General features: G+C 30.3%; 1 protein-coding gene across 1 annotated transcript; it reads right to left on the bottom strand.

Annotated features, from left to right (window-relative positions):
- Positions 1 to 589: 589 nt before the first annotated feature.
- LOTGIDRAFT_238219 (hypothetical protein) lies at positions 590 to 17583 on the bottom strand (the record flags this gene model as incomplete). Its single annotated transcript, XM_009049439.1, has 33 exons — positions 590 to 770; positions 963 to 1092; positions 1573 to 1626; positions 2005 to 2141; positions 2404 to 2646; positions 3041 to 3166; positions 3485 to 3580; positions 3851 to 3913; positions 4159 to 4257; positions 4800 to 4855; positions 5163 to 5225; positions 5485 to 5543; positions 5740 to 5832; positions 6224 to 6378; positions 6895 to 7113; positions 7657 to 7724; positions 8207 to 8279; positions 8562 to 8660; positions 8992 to 9136; positions 9729 to 9793; positions 10116 to 10205; positions 11032 to 11218; positions 11595 to 11801; positions 12151 to 12209; positions 12529 to 12618; positions 12987 to 13115; positions 13342 to 13416; positions 13751 to 13814; positions 14041 to 14190; positions 14491 to 14535; positions 14766 to 14882; positions 15144 to 15284; positions 17402 to 17583. Coding segments are annotated over 33 exons (3759 nt in total), but the record flags the coding sequence as incomplete, so codon positions are not given.
- Positions 17584 to 17676: the final 93 nt, after the last annotated feature.

The raw sequence follows: 17676 nt of genomic DNA, 5'->3' as shown, positions 1-17676 counted from the left end.
AATGTTAACAATCTGATGCTGATACACATATTTACTTCTGAAATTTTGGATGATAGATTGGTAATCATTAGAAAATGCTAGAGACTATTCTGATTTCAGATAATCATAAAGTCTCTTATGTGTTTGCACCTCTTTGAAATGATCTTATGTAAAATATTTACTCTAATTACCTTATATAGTGTTAGATATTTAGATCTAAATTTATCACGACCTTTATTTTCTTCCAGTGATAGATAAGAGATTAACTTATCAATAAAAACTGAATCTTGAAAATGGTCATAGATTATCACTTCACATTCACTCAGATCTATCCTCTTCCTGTTTAACACTGGTTGTTCTCCTGGTGGTGCATGTACCAACATCTCTCTACAAAAGATCAATGATAACATTTTCTTAAATATTTACCTTTTAAGTTGTTAAAGCGCAATTTAAGGTGTCTATTTCAATAAATGATCCTTTTTTTGTTGTTTGGGAAAGTCACATAGCTTGAAAACAGGTTCAAATGAGAAGAATTGCTCTACGTACTTTGGCCACTGATGATAACCCCAGTGAGTTTTCTCCACAAAAGCAGCATTATTCCACTTCTCTTCTGTATCAACAATATTGTGAGAATCATAATGATGCCATGAGTTATCTGGTCTGTCACCAATATTAATTTTGTCACCACTAGAGGGAGGTGTGGTATTTGACCTTTTATATGGGTCAACTTGTATCATTTTATGTTTACGTTTCTGTTGCTTTAGAATAGCAGATACACCTGACATTCCAACCTGAAATCATTAAAAATTCATGGATATCAAGATGAAATGTATAAAACCTCTGACCAATTTACTTTATTTCATTATTTTTTCTCTCATTCCTTATTCTCTTTATCATACGAGTAAAATCGTCTTAGTTTCGATTGTGACATCTGGGCATTGACATACCCATTTGAAGACAAGCTGACTGGCCAAAGTACCAACCTTTCGAACATAGAGAGAGTCATTAATTAATTGTTTAGTAATTAGATTGACAACTTTAGGTGGTGCTGGTATATCATGTCTTAACAATAATAACATAAACTCCATTCCTACTTCTACAAACTTCCATGTTCTAAAATACACAGTAAATACTAGATTATAATAATAGTAAGATTCTGTCACTGTTAAAATAGTGCTCAACACACATAGAGTGTTATTGAACTACCACAGTCGAGTCTGAACTATATTGTTACTCAGAATTCAGTCTCTAGATCTTTTCAATGTCACACAACATGAAACTCACAGTAACAACAAATTTTTGCCATAATACATGAAAATACTGGATTATAGCAATTAACTTTTATAAAAAACAATAAATATATATATAAAAAAACAATATTTGCTATGTGGACTAACCAAATGGGATGCTGAGTACAATGTATATACATAGTACATTGTTTTCTTATGTGACTTTTATGTGTACTATTTTGCATGTACTATCAAAGCATTCTTATAAGTCATAAACTTTGTCCACAATAGCAACATACTTAAAATTTCCTGCAATATGCATTCAGAATACACAAACAAAATATCTTTTAAATGATTCACTTACAGTTTTCCACTTTCAATAATATCAACTAACTTATCTACTAAACTTAGATATAACCTAAAACATAGAGTATATTTGTAAAGAAAATATGTTTGTGTTAAAGGATTGTTTTTAACTTGGACCTTGTCTATTACAAAGGTTTTTATACAATGCAAGACAGATGAAATGATATATTACTTTTCTATGCATATTTTGCTTTTATGAGCATACCATGTAGTGTACAATGATGGATATTTTGTCAAGACAGAAGCTTAGGCTTCTTTTTACAACACATTTCCTTTTGTCAGGAGATCTGTTATGTACACAGCATGTAGCATTGTCTTGGTATATTGTCCTATTCCAACAACTAACACAATAAGCAACTAACACCCTGTTAACTGACAGGGTTAAAAATCTTAATCGCACTCCAGACCACAAGGAAGACATAAAACTTACTGTAGGGCTTGTTTATTTCTGTTAGCCTCTGATTGTTGACCATGTAATAATAACTGTTGATCACCAGGACTGTGGTTAGGTTTAGGATGGTCTGAACATAGTAGTTGTTTAGCTGACTCCAGACATTTATCACTAACCTATAGAAAGGATATCATTTACATCAAATTGGCAGCTGTTAAAACACAACATGAATTTTTGACAACAGATTGGTCGTGGCAACAGCATTTTTCTTTACCTTGAAGATGATTTCAACCCATAGCAGATGACAATCCAAATCGCTGAGCTGAGCTATTCAATTCCACTTCCAACCATGAAGACACACAATTAAGCAAACAATGAATATGCAACAGTAGTCGATGCTTCAATCTACATACCAAAACTGTTAAGAACCCAACTTACCAAAATATCTATTGCAATGGTATCCAAATTCTTCATGACTTTAAGCACAATATTATCAATAACTTTCAGAACTGTAGGTTTTTCTGATTGTTGAGCTTGAATAAGACCTGGCCATAGTTCATTTAATACTGACCAATTTCTTTTAGTAGCTAGACATTGTTTACTGCCTTGATTATTATTAAGTCTCATAGCATCTAATAGAGAAGTTCTGTTTCCAGGGTTTAATATTGTATATAATGCACCCTGAAATTCAATAAATTAATAAGTGATTTTAATTCTCCTATATACTATATGACCAATATATCATATGAGACCTTCTTTTAGGACCATGTCCACACATTTAATAAGCATTGTGTTTAGAAAGTGGAGCTGACCTTTAATTACTAGACACTAACTACCAAAAGAGACTTTCAAAATCTTTACTGTTGGTACACAGCAAGACCAGATATAACTTTGAACTCAAAATGATACGTTGGAGTGGAACATCTATCAGATGAGAGATATATTATAGTATAAGTTTAATGGCTTTTTTCCCAAAATGAAATCAAGGACATGCGTACTGCCTAACAAGTACAACAAGTGAATACGAATGATACTAAGAAATATGAAATATATCAGAAAAAATAAACATGAATACCTTAAATCTATGTTCTGGTATACCCTGTTGTTTTATAATATCAACTATTGGTTGTATAATACAGCTATAGGAATAGGGGAAATGATGAAATGCTGTTTGTAAACAAGACTGTGATTTCTTTCTTACCTACAAAATATAATCAAAGGTTTCATTTACTTTCAAATGCACTGAATGTGCAATGTACTTACTTTGCTATAGTTACTAAATGATAAAGAATGTATATACTAACTTACTTCATTATAGTGACTAACTGATCACTATAGCGACTAAATGATAAATTATATAAATACTTACTTCGCTATAGTGACTTACTTATAAATCATATAAATACTTACTTCATTGTAGTGACTAACTGATCACAATAGTGACTAACTGATTCATTATATAAATACTTACTATGTACTTTACTATAGTGACTAACTAATAAACCAAATAAATACTTACTTCACTATAGTGGCTAACTGATAAATCAAATAAATCTAGTAACATTTCTTTATGTAAACTGGTAAACTTCTTGGGAGATACATGAAGAATTCTTAACTAGAAATAAAGACAAGTTATTTTAACTAAGTAAATACTAATGAATTTTACTCAATAAAAATCAATGGTAATGCATGATTAACTAGTTATAATAAAGCTTCAACTTTAACTAGACTAGAGGTACTAGCAACTGCTTGTATTCAATTGATCGCGGATACAAGCAGTCTGTGTATATCAGTTCAGCCGAGCCATCCTTAACTAGTAGAAAGGGGCTGTAGGCACAGGATCAAAAATACTCCAAAATCTATATATTTCTTTCTTTTTTCTTACCTCATGTTGTAACTGAATTCTATCTATTAACATAGCTCGTATATGATTCTTTTTACCACGTAACTAAATATAAAATAATACATACAAATATCAGTCATAACAAAATATCATCATTAACAACTTAGAAACATTCTTGTATTATACTGCCTGACTTTCCACTGCCTCGCACATTAGAAGGACAAAAATGATTTTCTCAAGTCCTTTGTATCATTGCAAAGGAGAACAAGGATGGAAAACAAAATAGGTTAAACAACTTTTGGCTTGCACAAGAGGTAGATATGCAGTAGCTACAAGGACAATGAACTTACTTTATCTTCAAGTACACTTTTCACAAGATGAAAACCTTTCCATCTACCATCAAAATCATTTTTAGCAGCTCCATAATACATCATAACAAATTCATATATCTACAATAAACAATAAATGTTAAACATTACTAATCAGTAAAATGACTAAGAAAATACAAATATATAAGACACTAGGTAACTGTTTTCATTACATAATATTTTTGTTTCTTACATCAACCACTTTTTACTAGGTAATAATTTAGGTTCACGAGGGTCCTTTTTCCTAGCTAGTCCATTGTCAAACATCTTGGCATTGATCTTTCCCAGATTGTCTGTACTTCTGTACAGCTGGGTTGACTAAAATAATGGCAAAGAAGGCTTATTCAAAATCACCAGATTTTCAAACTCCATCCGAGATTAGAACCAACGACCACCATCTATTCGTAATAACCAAGCAAACATGATGTTATGTAAAGATTGTAATGTTTTAATCTCAGAATTAATAACATTCTGTCTCTGACCATGTAGTCACCCTTTACAAACACAGTGTTAACTAACAGAAGTAACATATATCCTCTAGTTTGAAACAATTTGATGATAAAAATGTCAGATATCTCACTGACACAACTTAATATAGTTTAGATAAAAGACAGAAAACATACCTCAACTATTTTCTTTAAATTCTTAGTTTCATCTTCCCTATGTTGTATAAATTCTTCTACAATATATAATAAAAAACATAGTGTCAAAACTATCATTAGCAAAATGAGTATTGAGAGAAATTGGTTAGCTAACTTGTGTATCTGTATCTGACATCAACACCACTAAACACACACCAGCATGAAACTTAATGTAAAATGATCAGGGATATTAGCGATAAAAACAAACACCTGACAACTGAATTTGAAGAGTTGTTTGAACGTAAAGATATGTAGACCATGTCATGATTGGATTTATCAGTTTTGCAACTTAGCCCCATCAGGGGTGTTTTAACCCTTACATGTCATACAATTCTTTCAACTTACTTAACATGTGTCTAGCAGCATTAGCAATGACTTTTCTTGTATTTTCACCATTCAAAGTTATTTCTGATAAAAAAAATACATAAAGCATTAAAAATTAATTACTAAACACATTAAAGAAATCACATATGAAACTACAGCATATTTCATTAATTATCAACAATTATTCATAGTTAAGTTAGAATGAAATTGACCCAAATCACACAATAACTTAACACATAACATTGCACTTCCTAGTAAAACTTCTAATTTTCTCTGCTCTTTTAAACATATTTTACTCCAAAAAAAAAAAAAAAATGACAAGTAAACAACTTTAAATTCTTACCATGTTTATCAGTGGAATTAAGACTAGAAAATCTTCCCATATAAATTTCACTGTCTACTCTATAATTTTACAAATAATATGTTATTATCACAAAAAACAAATAAAATAAATTCTTATAGATTAAATTAGAGTGAAAGAATTTCATCATTAAACATTTCAACACTAGCTGCACATAATTGCATAATATAATATTAATACTATTCTTTTCTAACTCTATCAGAAATAAATACCTGAAGTACGACAAAATGTACTTACAGTTGAAGAGCTTCACCATCCCAAATAGGTAGAAAACATCCAGCTCCAATTATACATTGTGTTATAATATTCAGTCTACCTGTTAACAATTCTCTATAAACAAATAGAAATAATATTGGGTGGGATGCTGCTGATTTATAGAAATTGGCCAACTTTTAAATATAAGTATGTGCAAACTTAATAAAAACAGTAATTATGACTTAATCATTTCTCCCAGTGTTCAACAATATATGACTTTTGCTAACATTGTATATCAATTTTGGCTTTTCCATTAATATCAGAAGAGGCTTATAGTCTGATTTTCAATATTTAATCTCCATAGCTTTTCTTTATTACTATTCATTACAATAATAATATAAAAAACCTAATAAATTGGTGAACACTGCTACTTTTTAGATATCAAAGAAATGAGCATGTATTAACTAGCAAAAAAACATGATGGCATTACAATGCTCTCTACATTTTTGTCGAAAGATTCACTAACCTATCTATGGTAGTTTGGCTAGAAAACGTTTTCATCATTTCAACTTCAGGAATCAGAAATTGATTAAATAGTGTCTGAGCTAACTGAATTTCTTCAGCAGATGGTATGTGCCATTTCAAATCCAAATTATCTAAATCTCCAGCAGCAGCCCAATCCTAGAATAATATTAACATAATCTGATTAATGAAACAAAATGTAGTTTTGCCGTTGGGAATGAAGACAATTTTACCAAAGCAATTGGCAGGTAGACTGCAACCAGGGTGTTTAAGACATTAGCAGAACAAATGGTGGTTTTTATAGAAAAACAGATGGCAGTTTTGTTGGTAACTGTCCTCTTTTCTAAAATCAATCCAAGTTTTCTACTACAGTTTTGTTCTAATGATGCTTCTTTGATAACAATGATGAATTGTTGAATACTGAAAAACCTAAGATAGTGCAATATGACCAGGTTGGGTTTGACATCTCATAATTCATCATTGCTATCAAGATATTGCTTATACATTATACTCCTTGATTGGTTAAAAATACTTTAAGAGAACAGGACCTCTGTAGAAAACTTGTAGGATTACAATGGTTACAAAAAATATCAGAAAAAAAGAAACAAAACTGTATTCTAAAATTTTTAGATTGATTGGAAAGTTGACTTGTAAAATATTCAATAATGTTCTTACCCTTGTAGGTAAATGTTCAGTCCAATTTGTTTCCTCTAATAAATGTATAGTACTACAGAATTCTAGTGGAAAAGTCTGGGTTAGTACTTTTAGTATATGTGATAATAACTGACCAGCTATTTCACTACCATGTTGACAACGAAGATATAGTGTTTTCTTCAGTACTTCAATTAACTGTTGACTATAGGGTAGTAACTTTTTACCATCACATCTTACTATCTATAATAATACATAGAAATCAAACAGGTTATTTCCAACTGATATGACAACATAAACATAACAGGGCAAGTAAAGTTCTGTCTTTTTGAAGCTGATTGGATTTCTTTAACCCAAACTTGAAGCTATGATGTTAAATTGAAATGAAATAAAACAGAGCGATATGTGTGACTGTTACAAATGAAATGAAATGAATGGAGTTTTACGTCCTACTTTTCTGCACCATGTGTGTGACTGTTACAGCTTAAGTTATTGAAAACAGACTGTGCAATGCATTGTATTTTGAGAGAAATTTCACTTAGACAGTGGCAATAGTCTTCTGTTTTCAAATGTGCACAGCCTGCAAACAGCCTTTCCAAATTCAAGGATGACAGATGTCCAAATTAGACCACTTGAATAGATTTCAAGGTTTTATATCTAGTAAAAAGCTTCATGGTCCAGTAAAATAATATTTGACATGGGTAGTCAGTCAGTCTAAAACAATTCTCTATCATGAATATAAAGTGTCAGCTGGTTACTACCAAGACTATAATATCTAAAACATACCTGAGATACCATCAATAAATTCCAGAGAAAACTGTTATCTAAATGTTCCTCATTGACAGCATCTTCATCTACAATAATAATATACATCACTGAATGATGTTTCTTGAAACAAAACACAGAATTAAATCAGATATACTTTAAGATGCTATTATCAATTATGATTCAAACCTGAACAAAACTTCACCTGGTTATAAACTTCAATCCATTTGACCAATCCTACCTTAGTCTCACAGGCAGAAATTTCTCAGCTAACCTAATCAATAATAATGTTCACAACTCACCAGTAGCAATATTTGATCACAAATCACAAAATTCCTTTTAAAATACTTTAAACAAGGAATATTCTATATATCAGAGTATCAAGTCGTTATATTAACATTCAAACACAGATAATTATGGACACACATGGATTTGAAGGCTCAATTTTGACGTTAAGCTGTGAACACTATTACTGATTGGCTTAGCTAAAATATTCCCGTCTCTGGGACTAAAGTACATTTGGTAAAAATAATGTTGCATCTGTCCCTTTAAGGTATAAATCTTTACTTACTATCTTGAAGATATTCCACTATTTTGTCACAAAAATGAGGTAGGAAAAGTTTCAAAGCTTCTTCTGGGTGTACCTGAAAACATCCAAAATCAGGATTTACCAAGCTTTTATAACAATACAATGGATAGTTTAAGAAAACAGTGGTTTATACCAACCTAGACATCACAGTAGGTTTGCAAGGATTGGATGAATCAAGGAACTCATTAATTTAATTAATTACAGTGAATAAAAATAATCACAATAAATTGGCATGTTTCTTGACAAAGGTTTTACAAAGAATTCACAGGTCCAAATTAAAGATATTTTAATATGTTATTGTTATGAATCTTAATAAAGATAAGGTAATGAAACTAACCTTAGTCACAGCTCGACATAAATTAGCAGCAAATTTCCCACTGACTTTAGTTTCATAAACATTACTAGTAACAAACTGATAGATTTTCTTTAATGCACTCTACAATATAAATTAAATCTTTTTAATCAATTTGATTCAGTAAAATTCTTTCATAAAATCCAATCATGCCCTAGTGAATTTGAATAAGTCATCTTTCCTCAATATTTTAGTCATACAACTACACAATAAGTAGTGATAATCTGAAAAAGTATAATACAGAGGTTTGGCCTTGGTCCATTCTATAATAATGTTACTGGAGAATCTTGTTATCCTTATAAAACAGGTTTGTTCTTCCATTTCGTTTCAGTGATGGCACAAGTGGGGGTACAGGTGCCTGTTATTTGTGTTCAGGGCTCTATAGGCTAGCTCTGTCATTGCTGTATTTGCTTACCTTATAAATAGGAAAAGAACATTGTTGAAAGACAGATGAAGCAGTTGAAGATAAACCCATTTCTACTACATGTTGTTCTGTATTTAATTTACTTTGAGTTCCACTTGTTACCTCTTGAGCACTAGCTTCAATCAATGTAAACACCCTGAAACAATTAATTCAAACATTTGAAACAACAATATAAACATTTGAAACAATAATATAAACATTTGAAACAATAATGTAAACATTTGAAACAAGTATATAAACATTTGAAACAATAATATAAACATTTGAAACAACAATATAAACATTTGAAACAATAATATAAACATTTGAAACAACAATATAAACATTTGAAACAATAATGTAAACATTTGAAACAATAATATAAACATTTGAAACAATAATATAAACATTTGAAACAATAATATAAACATTTGAAACAATAATGTAAATAAAATTGAAACAAGTAAGATAAACAAATTGAAACAAGTAAGATAAACAAATTGAAACAAGTAAGATAAACAAATTGAAACAAGTAAGATAAACAAATTGAAACAAATAAGATAAACATATTGAAACAATTTGAAACAAATAAGGTAAACATATTGAAACATTAAAGTAAACATTTGAAACAATAATGTAAACATACAGAGGAAATTTAAACAATATTAAAACAATTAATGTTTGATTTGATTAAATAAAGTTAAAAATTTGGACATTCATTAATTAGTTAATAAAATAACGAAACATACCTATCCAGAAATAGTAGAACAAAATCTTCAAATTGAGCAGTTGCTAAACATATTTCCCTTTCATACTGAAAACACAAAACTAATGTTGCAAATACATCAAGATTTTACGACTTACAAATACAGGCTTTTACAAGAAAATAAGATAAAGCTTATTATAAAAAAAAGGATTTCAGAAGAAACTTTTTAAGAACAAAACTTGATGATACTGAATTTAATTTGACAGATAGCATCCTTTATGGTTTATTTCAAAATTCTGACAAATTCTGAATGCTTTAACTTGAGATTTGTAATTTATGTTTCAGTTTGGATAGTTTAACTGCTGCAGGCATTTCATGGAGGTCAGGTATAAGATATTCCCAAAACATGTATGAACATAAATAAGCTTACCTCTGATAAATCTGTTCTAACATGTACAGCTTGTGAACAATCTATTATTGGTATTAATGTGGAAAATGTTGATAACATCTGGAATGTCATCTACAAATATAATGAAATAATGTTATCAAAATAATAATTAACTGATACTGTTGATAAAAATATAAAACATCCCTAGCAAAGAAAACGATCTTCTAACCCTTGCTATATATATCATTGAGCTCTGTTGATCTTTGAGTTTAATTTTTTAAAACAACATGATTAGTCATCACTTCTCAATTCTCTATAGGCCAACGAATCAATAGTACAAACAAATGCGTTTATATTATAGATGATATCGTGTCAAATATACGGGATGATAATGGTGTCTGTGATGTGCCAAGTCTCTGCGCATTATACACAGGTAAATGGAGTTTTCCCAATTTTAAGGATAACAACTTAGGTTCACAGTTAAGGATCCTTTCTACCAGCTGGTCCTTGGTCAAAGCTCTTGACATTGATCTTTCCCAGATTATCCATACCCATTTACAGCTGGGTTGAGTAGAATTATGAGTAAAGATGACTTATTCAAGATCATCGGACTATCACACGCCGATTGAGAATTGAACCCGCAGACGCCATCTGCTCGACAAAACCAAGCAAATGACGTCATGTTAAGAACAAACGCTATTGAATCTCACAAAACTAAATTAAACAATAATAATTTGGTATGACAAATTTGAAATGAAAAGATTAATTCAATTCTAGCACATCCTAGCATGAAATATTTTAAAACTACAATTTCATCTATTCACTTCTTTGATATTTTCTGAGAAAAAAAAACTTCGAAATATTGCACTGACCAATAGTGAAATTAACGAAGTCTACTCCTAAATGACAAACGTCCAGTTACAAAAATCTATAAAGAAAATGTCAAGAATATACTTACCAATGATTTTTTAAAGTCATTAGGGTCTATACCAGGTAAAGCCAAGTTTAATAATGGTAAGACATGAGAAGGACCTTCAGGATACCATTTCTTAGACCTCAACATAGGTCTAGCTACAGATACAATACAGTTTATACATGATATTAATCTATGTGGTTCTATCAGAGTCTCCATAGCAGGATACATTCTACAATAGAACAATTTACAAAATATCTTGAAATCATGTCCATTAACAGCATAATTATGGAATACTTTTAGGATGAGGCATATAAATGCCAAAATAACTGGATGAGATATGCTAACACTGTTTAAGGACAAACTGTGAAGAGTGATGATGCTCTGTTTTAATATTTAGTTTCATATATAACTTTTGAAAAACATTCAACATCTTTGATCTTGACCAGTTTAAATATGCCAATTGCTAAAATTTTTAAATGATATTTTCCTTTAAGTCCACATTATATTCAATTATCCTTTAAACAAGAAATTGTGAACAAAACTATAGATGGACAATATACAATATCCACAGTTTAAACAATTCTATCTACATAGACAATACTTACTTCTCTAGTAAAGTAGGTACAATAAGTTCAGGTCGTAAAGTAGCTAGATATCTAACAGCTACTGCTGATTCTTGACTTCCAATTTTACCAAACATTGCCAAAAATACACAAGATTTTAAACTTTCTACGAAATAGGTGATATCATCATCATTGATTTTATATTCATCTGGTACTGGTCTCTCCCATGTTAATTTCTTATATCTTTCTCTAATTAAAAGAGATGATATATTGTTATTACAAATTATTTTCACTGTTAAAATAGTGCTCAATACAATTCAAAACTTTGAGCAACAACATGTTTCAGGTTCTCTCTTAATTCTATGACAAATAAAATATCTTTATAGTCAGTGACAATAACAATTTGGATCTTGAAAGAGATGATATAAAAAAAGCTGTCAGGCTGCTGGATGTCATTCATTAGTGCAAGTCTGTTACTCATTTAATTCTGAGTTTTCATACGATCAAAATGACTTTCCACCATGTTCTGCTCAAAAAATGGGAAACTGGGTACAAGAGTTGAATAATCTGATTGTACAGAAATAAATGAAATAAATACCTGTTTATTCTTTTGACAAATTGTTTTGGAAATGTTGTTAAAGTTAATGTTAACCTCACCTAAAATAATATAATGATAGAAGAAATATTAAATCTATTCAATTTTCAACATGATTCATTCGTAACTCAATAGTTAGATCTACATTGTAGTATTGACAATAGATATATTTAGCTGTCTCTGCAGATAAACCCTCAAAATATAGATATTCACACTCTGAAGATGGAAACCAGTAAATTATTTCTATTCACAAGTGCTGTTTAATTGTCAAAAAAAAATCCATCTACCAAATATTATGCACGATAAAAACTTATGGGGACAAAGAATATGCCAAATTCTAGTATTTGTATTGTCTAAATCAAGTGTTTTACCAGTACTTACAATCCAAGGTCCAGTGTTTGAGGGGTGGTAAAAGGTCTGTAAAGCTTTAAACAATTTATTGATATGCTCTAAAGCTATCCTATCTGGTCCCTAGAATAAACAAATATATTACATATTAGATAAATGATAGGTAATAGTAGAAGAGCTCAAATCCAGGATATAATACACAAAGCGGTTCACCAAAAAATGTGGTTAATTGGTCTGTTTCTACATGTCATTCTGTTGATAAGTTGACATCCAGGGCACCGTCCCTCAAAAAATCTCTAGTAAGAATTTGTCAGAAGTTTGAAATTTTACATTAAGACATACCAAACATACAACCAACTAATCATGAGATATTTTGTGAAACAGATCTTAGGATACATATATGCTCAAAAAAGCAGCGTTTTCAAAAACAATTCAATAGGAATAATGTCTTTAAGAAATGTTTTTATTGGCTAATTGAAATATATACTAACTATCATAGCTACAATCCATGTAACAACAGAGTTCATATCAATATCACCCATTTTAATACCACTATTCATTCTTCTAGCATCTTGTTGTCCAACAGGTAGATTAAAACTTCTTAAAACACGAGTAAATATCTACAATATAATACAAATGTATTACCATTGATATCATTCTTTATATTTCATACCTATTTGAACATTACTCTTAAGCAATTGTTCATCTGATTGGTCAATCAAATTTATTTCTAGTTTTATAATCCAATCAGATTACTATATTTTTTAAAATCTGCACTTTGTCTAAGTTTATTGTTAAGAATATGACCTCAGGATGGGAATTAATTATTAATTAATAAGATCTTACCTTAGGAATATAGGGTTTCCAATCAATATAACCAATATTATCATAGGCTAATCTTGAAAATATTGATACCAAATTCTAAAAACAGAAGTTAAAAAAAGTGAAGAAATTGTTTATAATAAATATTTGTTCAGGCTCTAAAATATGTGATTCAATCATTGTATTTTCCAACGTTGTTGATGGCTTTCTATCCTATAAGTGAGTTGTCCTAAAATTTTGCATTTGACTGACACTAAATGACATTCGATATCCAACCTATACTTAAGAAGAAGCTTTCATTTGAGCTGCTCTGCTGGTCATGTCCAGAACCAAATTAACAGTCATAGTTCAGAGTAAGAATATCAAATAATTATTCAAGAGAGGCAGTGAAGCAGTTTATTGCTCGACAGAAATAGTTTAATATAAAACATACTGCTTCCCAAGAGGGTTTGCTCTTATAAGAATCATACATCTGCCAAAACTCATCAAACCATAGCCTAAAAAATTAAAAAAAATCATTTACAATAAAAACAGATGACAAAAAAAATGACTCAACATTTTGTGAATTTTTGTCATGCATTAATCCAGTTAAATGTATCTCTCCGAGTGGAGAAAAGTCTTGGAAAAATTGGCTGAACATCAAGGGATCTGATACAATCTAAACCTTAACTACAGAGATACGCAGGAATTGTGAAGCAATAACTACAACTAGAAGCTACTTACTTAAAACCTTTATCATGATGTTCTGGTGGTAAATTAGTTGGTAGAAATACATGTAGATAATTCAAGGCTTTTAATATCGTCACATCAAAGGGACATAATAATGGTCTCCATTCATCTAACATTTCTTGAGTTGCTTCCAATGGGAAATAACTGAAAAAAGGTTATTAAAAGGAATGCCTAAATTGTTAATATGGCTGTATTTACCAGTTATGAAGCTAAATATATAGTGAAGTGGTTGGTTGAGGTATTCATCATGAGGAAGTCTATTTCAATATTTCTAAACCCAAATTCCAATGGAGAATTTTGTTCTAAAGATTACTTCTTAAGACCTATTGCAGAAAATCTTACTGATAATCAAATTGTTTACAGAACTAATTATATATTTGTAAATTTTACTGTTTCTTGTAGGTTTTGTTTTAAAAAAGATTAAAAAATTGTTTTCATACTTACTCTCTACAATTCCTAATTAAATTCTTCAAAATACCTTCAATATTCCTACAAAAATTAGACATTTATTATTCTCAGATAATCAATAATTTTGTTCTTGGTTATAGATAGATAATTTGACTTTTACATCCAGTCTTTCAATGCCTTACTAGAGTTAACCAAAAGCAAATTAGTGCTCCAAAGCGAAGGAAAAATGAACATTTTTATGTTTTTGACTACTACATGCAGAGTTTGACGAAAATTTGAATGAGAAAACATGACATATGAAGAAAACTTACGAGGGTAAAAGATGAAGTCCAAGTGGTTCAAACTTTGAATTTACAGTTACTTCACATAATTCATACAGTGGTCTCCATGGCAATTCCAGATCTTCTCTTGTCAATAATTCTTTTTTTCTACAAATACAAACAGCCATGAGATACACTTACTGGTGAAAATTATATCTTCAAATGGTCATTTAGAGTGCTTATCTTCTTTTCAAATGTTTTCATAGCTAATAGATCAAGATATTAGCTTACAATACTTTGTTATGGTATCTAAAACTCACATGGCATTTTTCCAGTTCCAATGATATATGACACTGATAAATATAGCCCCATCAAACTTCCAATTTGAATCAATAAAATTATAACAAGTAATAAAAAACCAGTACCTACTTTAATAAGACAGACAACTTAGACGCAAACTTTCCAACTAATGCAAGTTCCAGATCAGGTATAGTCACTAATTCATACATCAAATGTATAAACTTCAAATGGTCTTCTTTAGAAAAACAATATCCATATACACGTATGTATCTGAAAAAAATTTCAATTTACAGTTAAAACCTTCAAATACTGTAGTCAAATAACATATTTCAAAGCTGGCAGAAATATTTTTTTTTGACAAAATCTTAAACCAACCAATAAAAGGTAATCGAGACAAAGTTTCATTCACATGTCACTATTTCAAAAGACATGGCAACTAGTATTCAAAAAGAACATTTTGAGAAAGTTGTATGAAATGGTGGTATGAATTTTATAGCGTTTTTAATTTTTAACAATTTTCAGAGACTTGTGAAAACTTTTTCAGATTCTAAAGGAAAAGTTAGCTCTGGAGTCATCGAGTCCAATCCAACCCCCGTTCGTCATACTTATAAAGATTACATATTCATAATCAAATCAAAATTTGCCCTACTGTATTGGTAGTAAAATTTCAGCCAATCAGCACAAATCACTCCTTATGACTCTATGTTTGGGAACATAACAAAACGAAAGTAGTGTTAAAACATTTTGATTTAAAAAGTTTGTTTCTTTAGATATTCAATAAAATAATTATAATTGGTTTGTTTCGATTTTCTTTATGAATCTCTCCCCTTGACACATATTTCATGAGTAGCTAATTTGACAAAGGCTGCAAAACGCTTCACCTGTTTTCGTGTACAAAGTTTGATCTATAAATAAGTCGAGATGTATGGATACCCAGTGGTATAATTATTTTTTACTGGTATTTATCTTTAATAATATTTCATTATAACTAATGACAATTACTTCAAAGATCGATGATTTACAAAAAATGATTAGTGACTGAAAGTGACAGGAAGTAAAATGTAGGAGTATGGTAATTCATTGCTGAAATCCATTGAAACAACAGAAGATTATAGCCAACATTTCATTCCATAGATTTTTTCTGCTGACATAAATTCTGCTAATTTGTCACATGACTTTGTTCACTGGAACATTTCTTAGCAGACAATACTTGGAAATCTGATTACAGCTTGGGATTTACACTTATAGTCCCCCTATGTTTTTTGAATCTCAAATTATGTGGAGCCATTAAAAGTACCAACATTAAAACAAGTTTATGCTTTATAATTTTTTGCCATACTACTACTTAACAATTATTGAAAGCCTACACTTCCTTTATTTATTAACCCTTTCAAAATAGAGGTTAATCAAGTAGAAACATAGTATGGTAGTAAATTGCATTCTATGAGAAATATTTTCGCACATAATCTACAGCTACATATCTTTTAAATTTGTACAGTCAAGTAACCTAATTTCGTGGAAACCTATTATTCGTGGATTTCCGGAAATGTTTAATAATTTACATGAGCGACCTTGCGCAACCTCCGCATTAGTTTGTTTTAATAAACATGGGTTTTCTCTACAATGTCAGTTAGTAGAATGAATTCAGTAGTTTCAAGCAATGTATAATGTATTAATGTATACTTTGACAAATACAAAATGGCGGATTTCACTTAATACCAAACATCACCATTTTTTATCGGCCGAATTTCCTTATAATCCCAAGCGGTAATCGGAATTCCAAGTGTCGTCTGCTAGAATGTATTCCAACGAATGAAGTCACGTGATCAACTAGCGGATTCTGTGTCAGCAGAAAATTTCTATGGAACACAAAGTGGACCATATTCTTATGTTGTTTCAGTGACTTTTAGCAATAAATCACGCTACGTCTCTTATTTTGTCAGTCACTATTTTTTTTTAAAATCGTGGATCCATGTATCCATACAACGTTTTTTCTAGACTTATTTATAGATCAAACATTGTACACGAAAATAGGTGACGCATTCTGTGCCCGTTGGTTGGTTGGTTGGTTGCTCATGAAATATGGGTCAAAGTGAAGGATTCATAAAGAAAATCGAAATAAACCAATTTTAATTATTTTGTAGAATATCTGAGGAAACATCTAAGACATAAAAAAATTATATCCACGAAAATAGGTTACACCACTGTATAAAATATCAGAATGCCCTTTTTTTCAGATAACTTGCTCATTCTTACCAAGATACTGACTGTCAACTAGTATGATACCTGAGCCTACCTTTCTGTGTCATAATGGCTGTTCACTGGTCAGTATCTAATAAATAGATACATTCAGAATCTTTTAAAATTAACAGTTGAAATTTAATTACCTTGATAATTGATCCGTCCAATGAGTTGCACCATATTTGATATCTCGTAGTTCTACTGCTCTGCCAAGTTCACCCTTGATTTCAGACAATACTGCAACCGATTCGGTCTTGATCAGCTCTTTATAAGGTAAGTGTTCATTGTAAACAACCAACTTTTGGGGTTCAAACCCCAAATTTTCCATTTTATTAACTGAGAAGAAGAAAAATCTTGAATTTATAATAAAGTTCCTATAATGACAGACAATTTTTGTATTCCGCCATCTTGGATCGTTCAC

This window comes from Lottia gigantea (assembly GCF_000327385.1).
Source record: "Lottia gigantea unplaced genomic scaffold LOTGIsca_136, whole genome shotgun sequence".
Lineage (NCBI taxonomy): Eukaryota > Metazoa > Mollusca > Gastropoda > Lottiidae > Lottia > Lottia gigantea.
The sequence above is the reverse complement of the archived record's forward strand: the minus strand, read 5'-3'. Positions and strand labels throughout refer to the sequence as shown.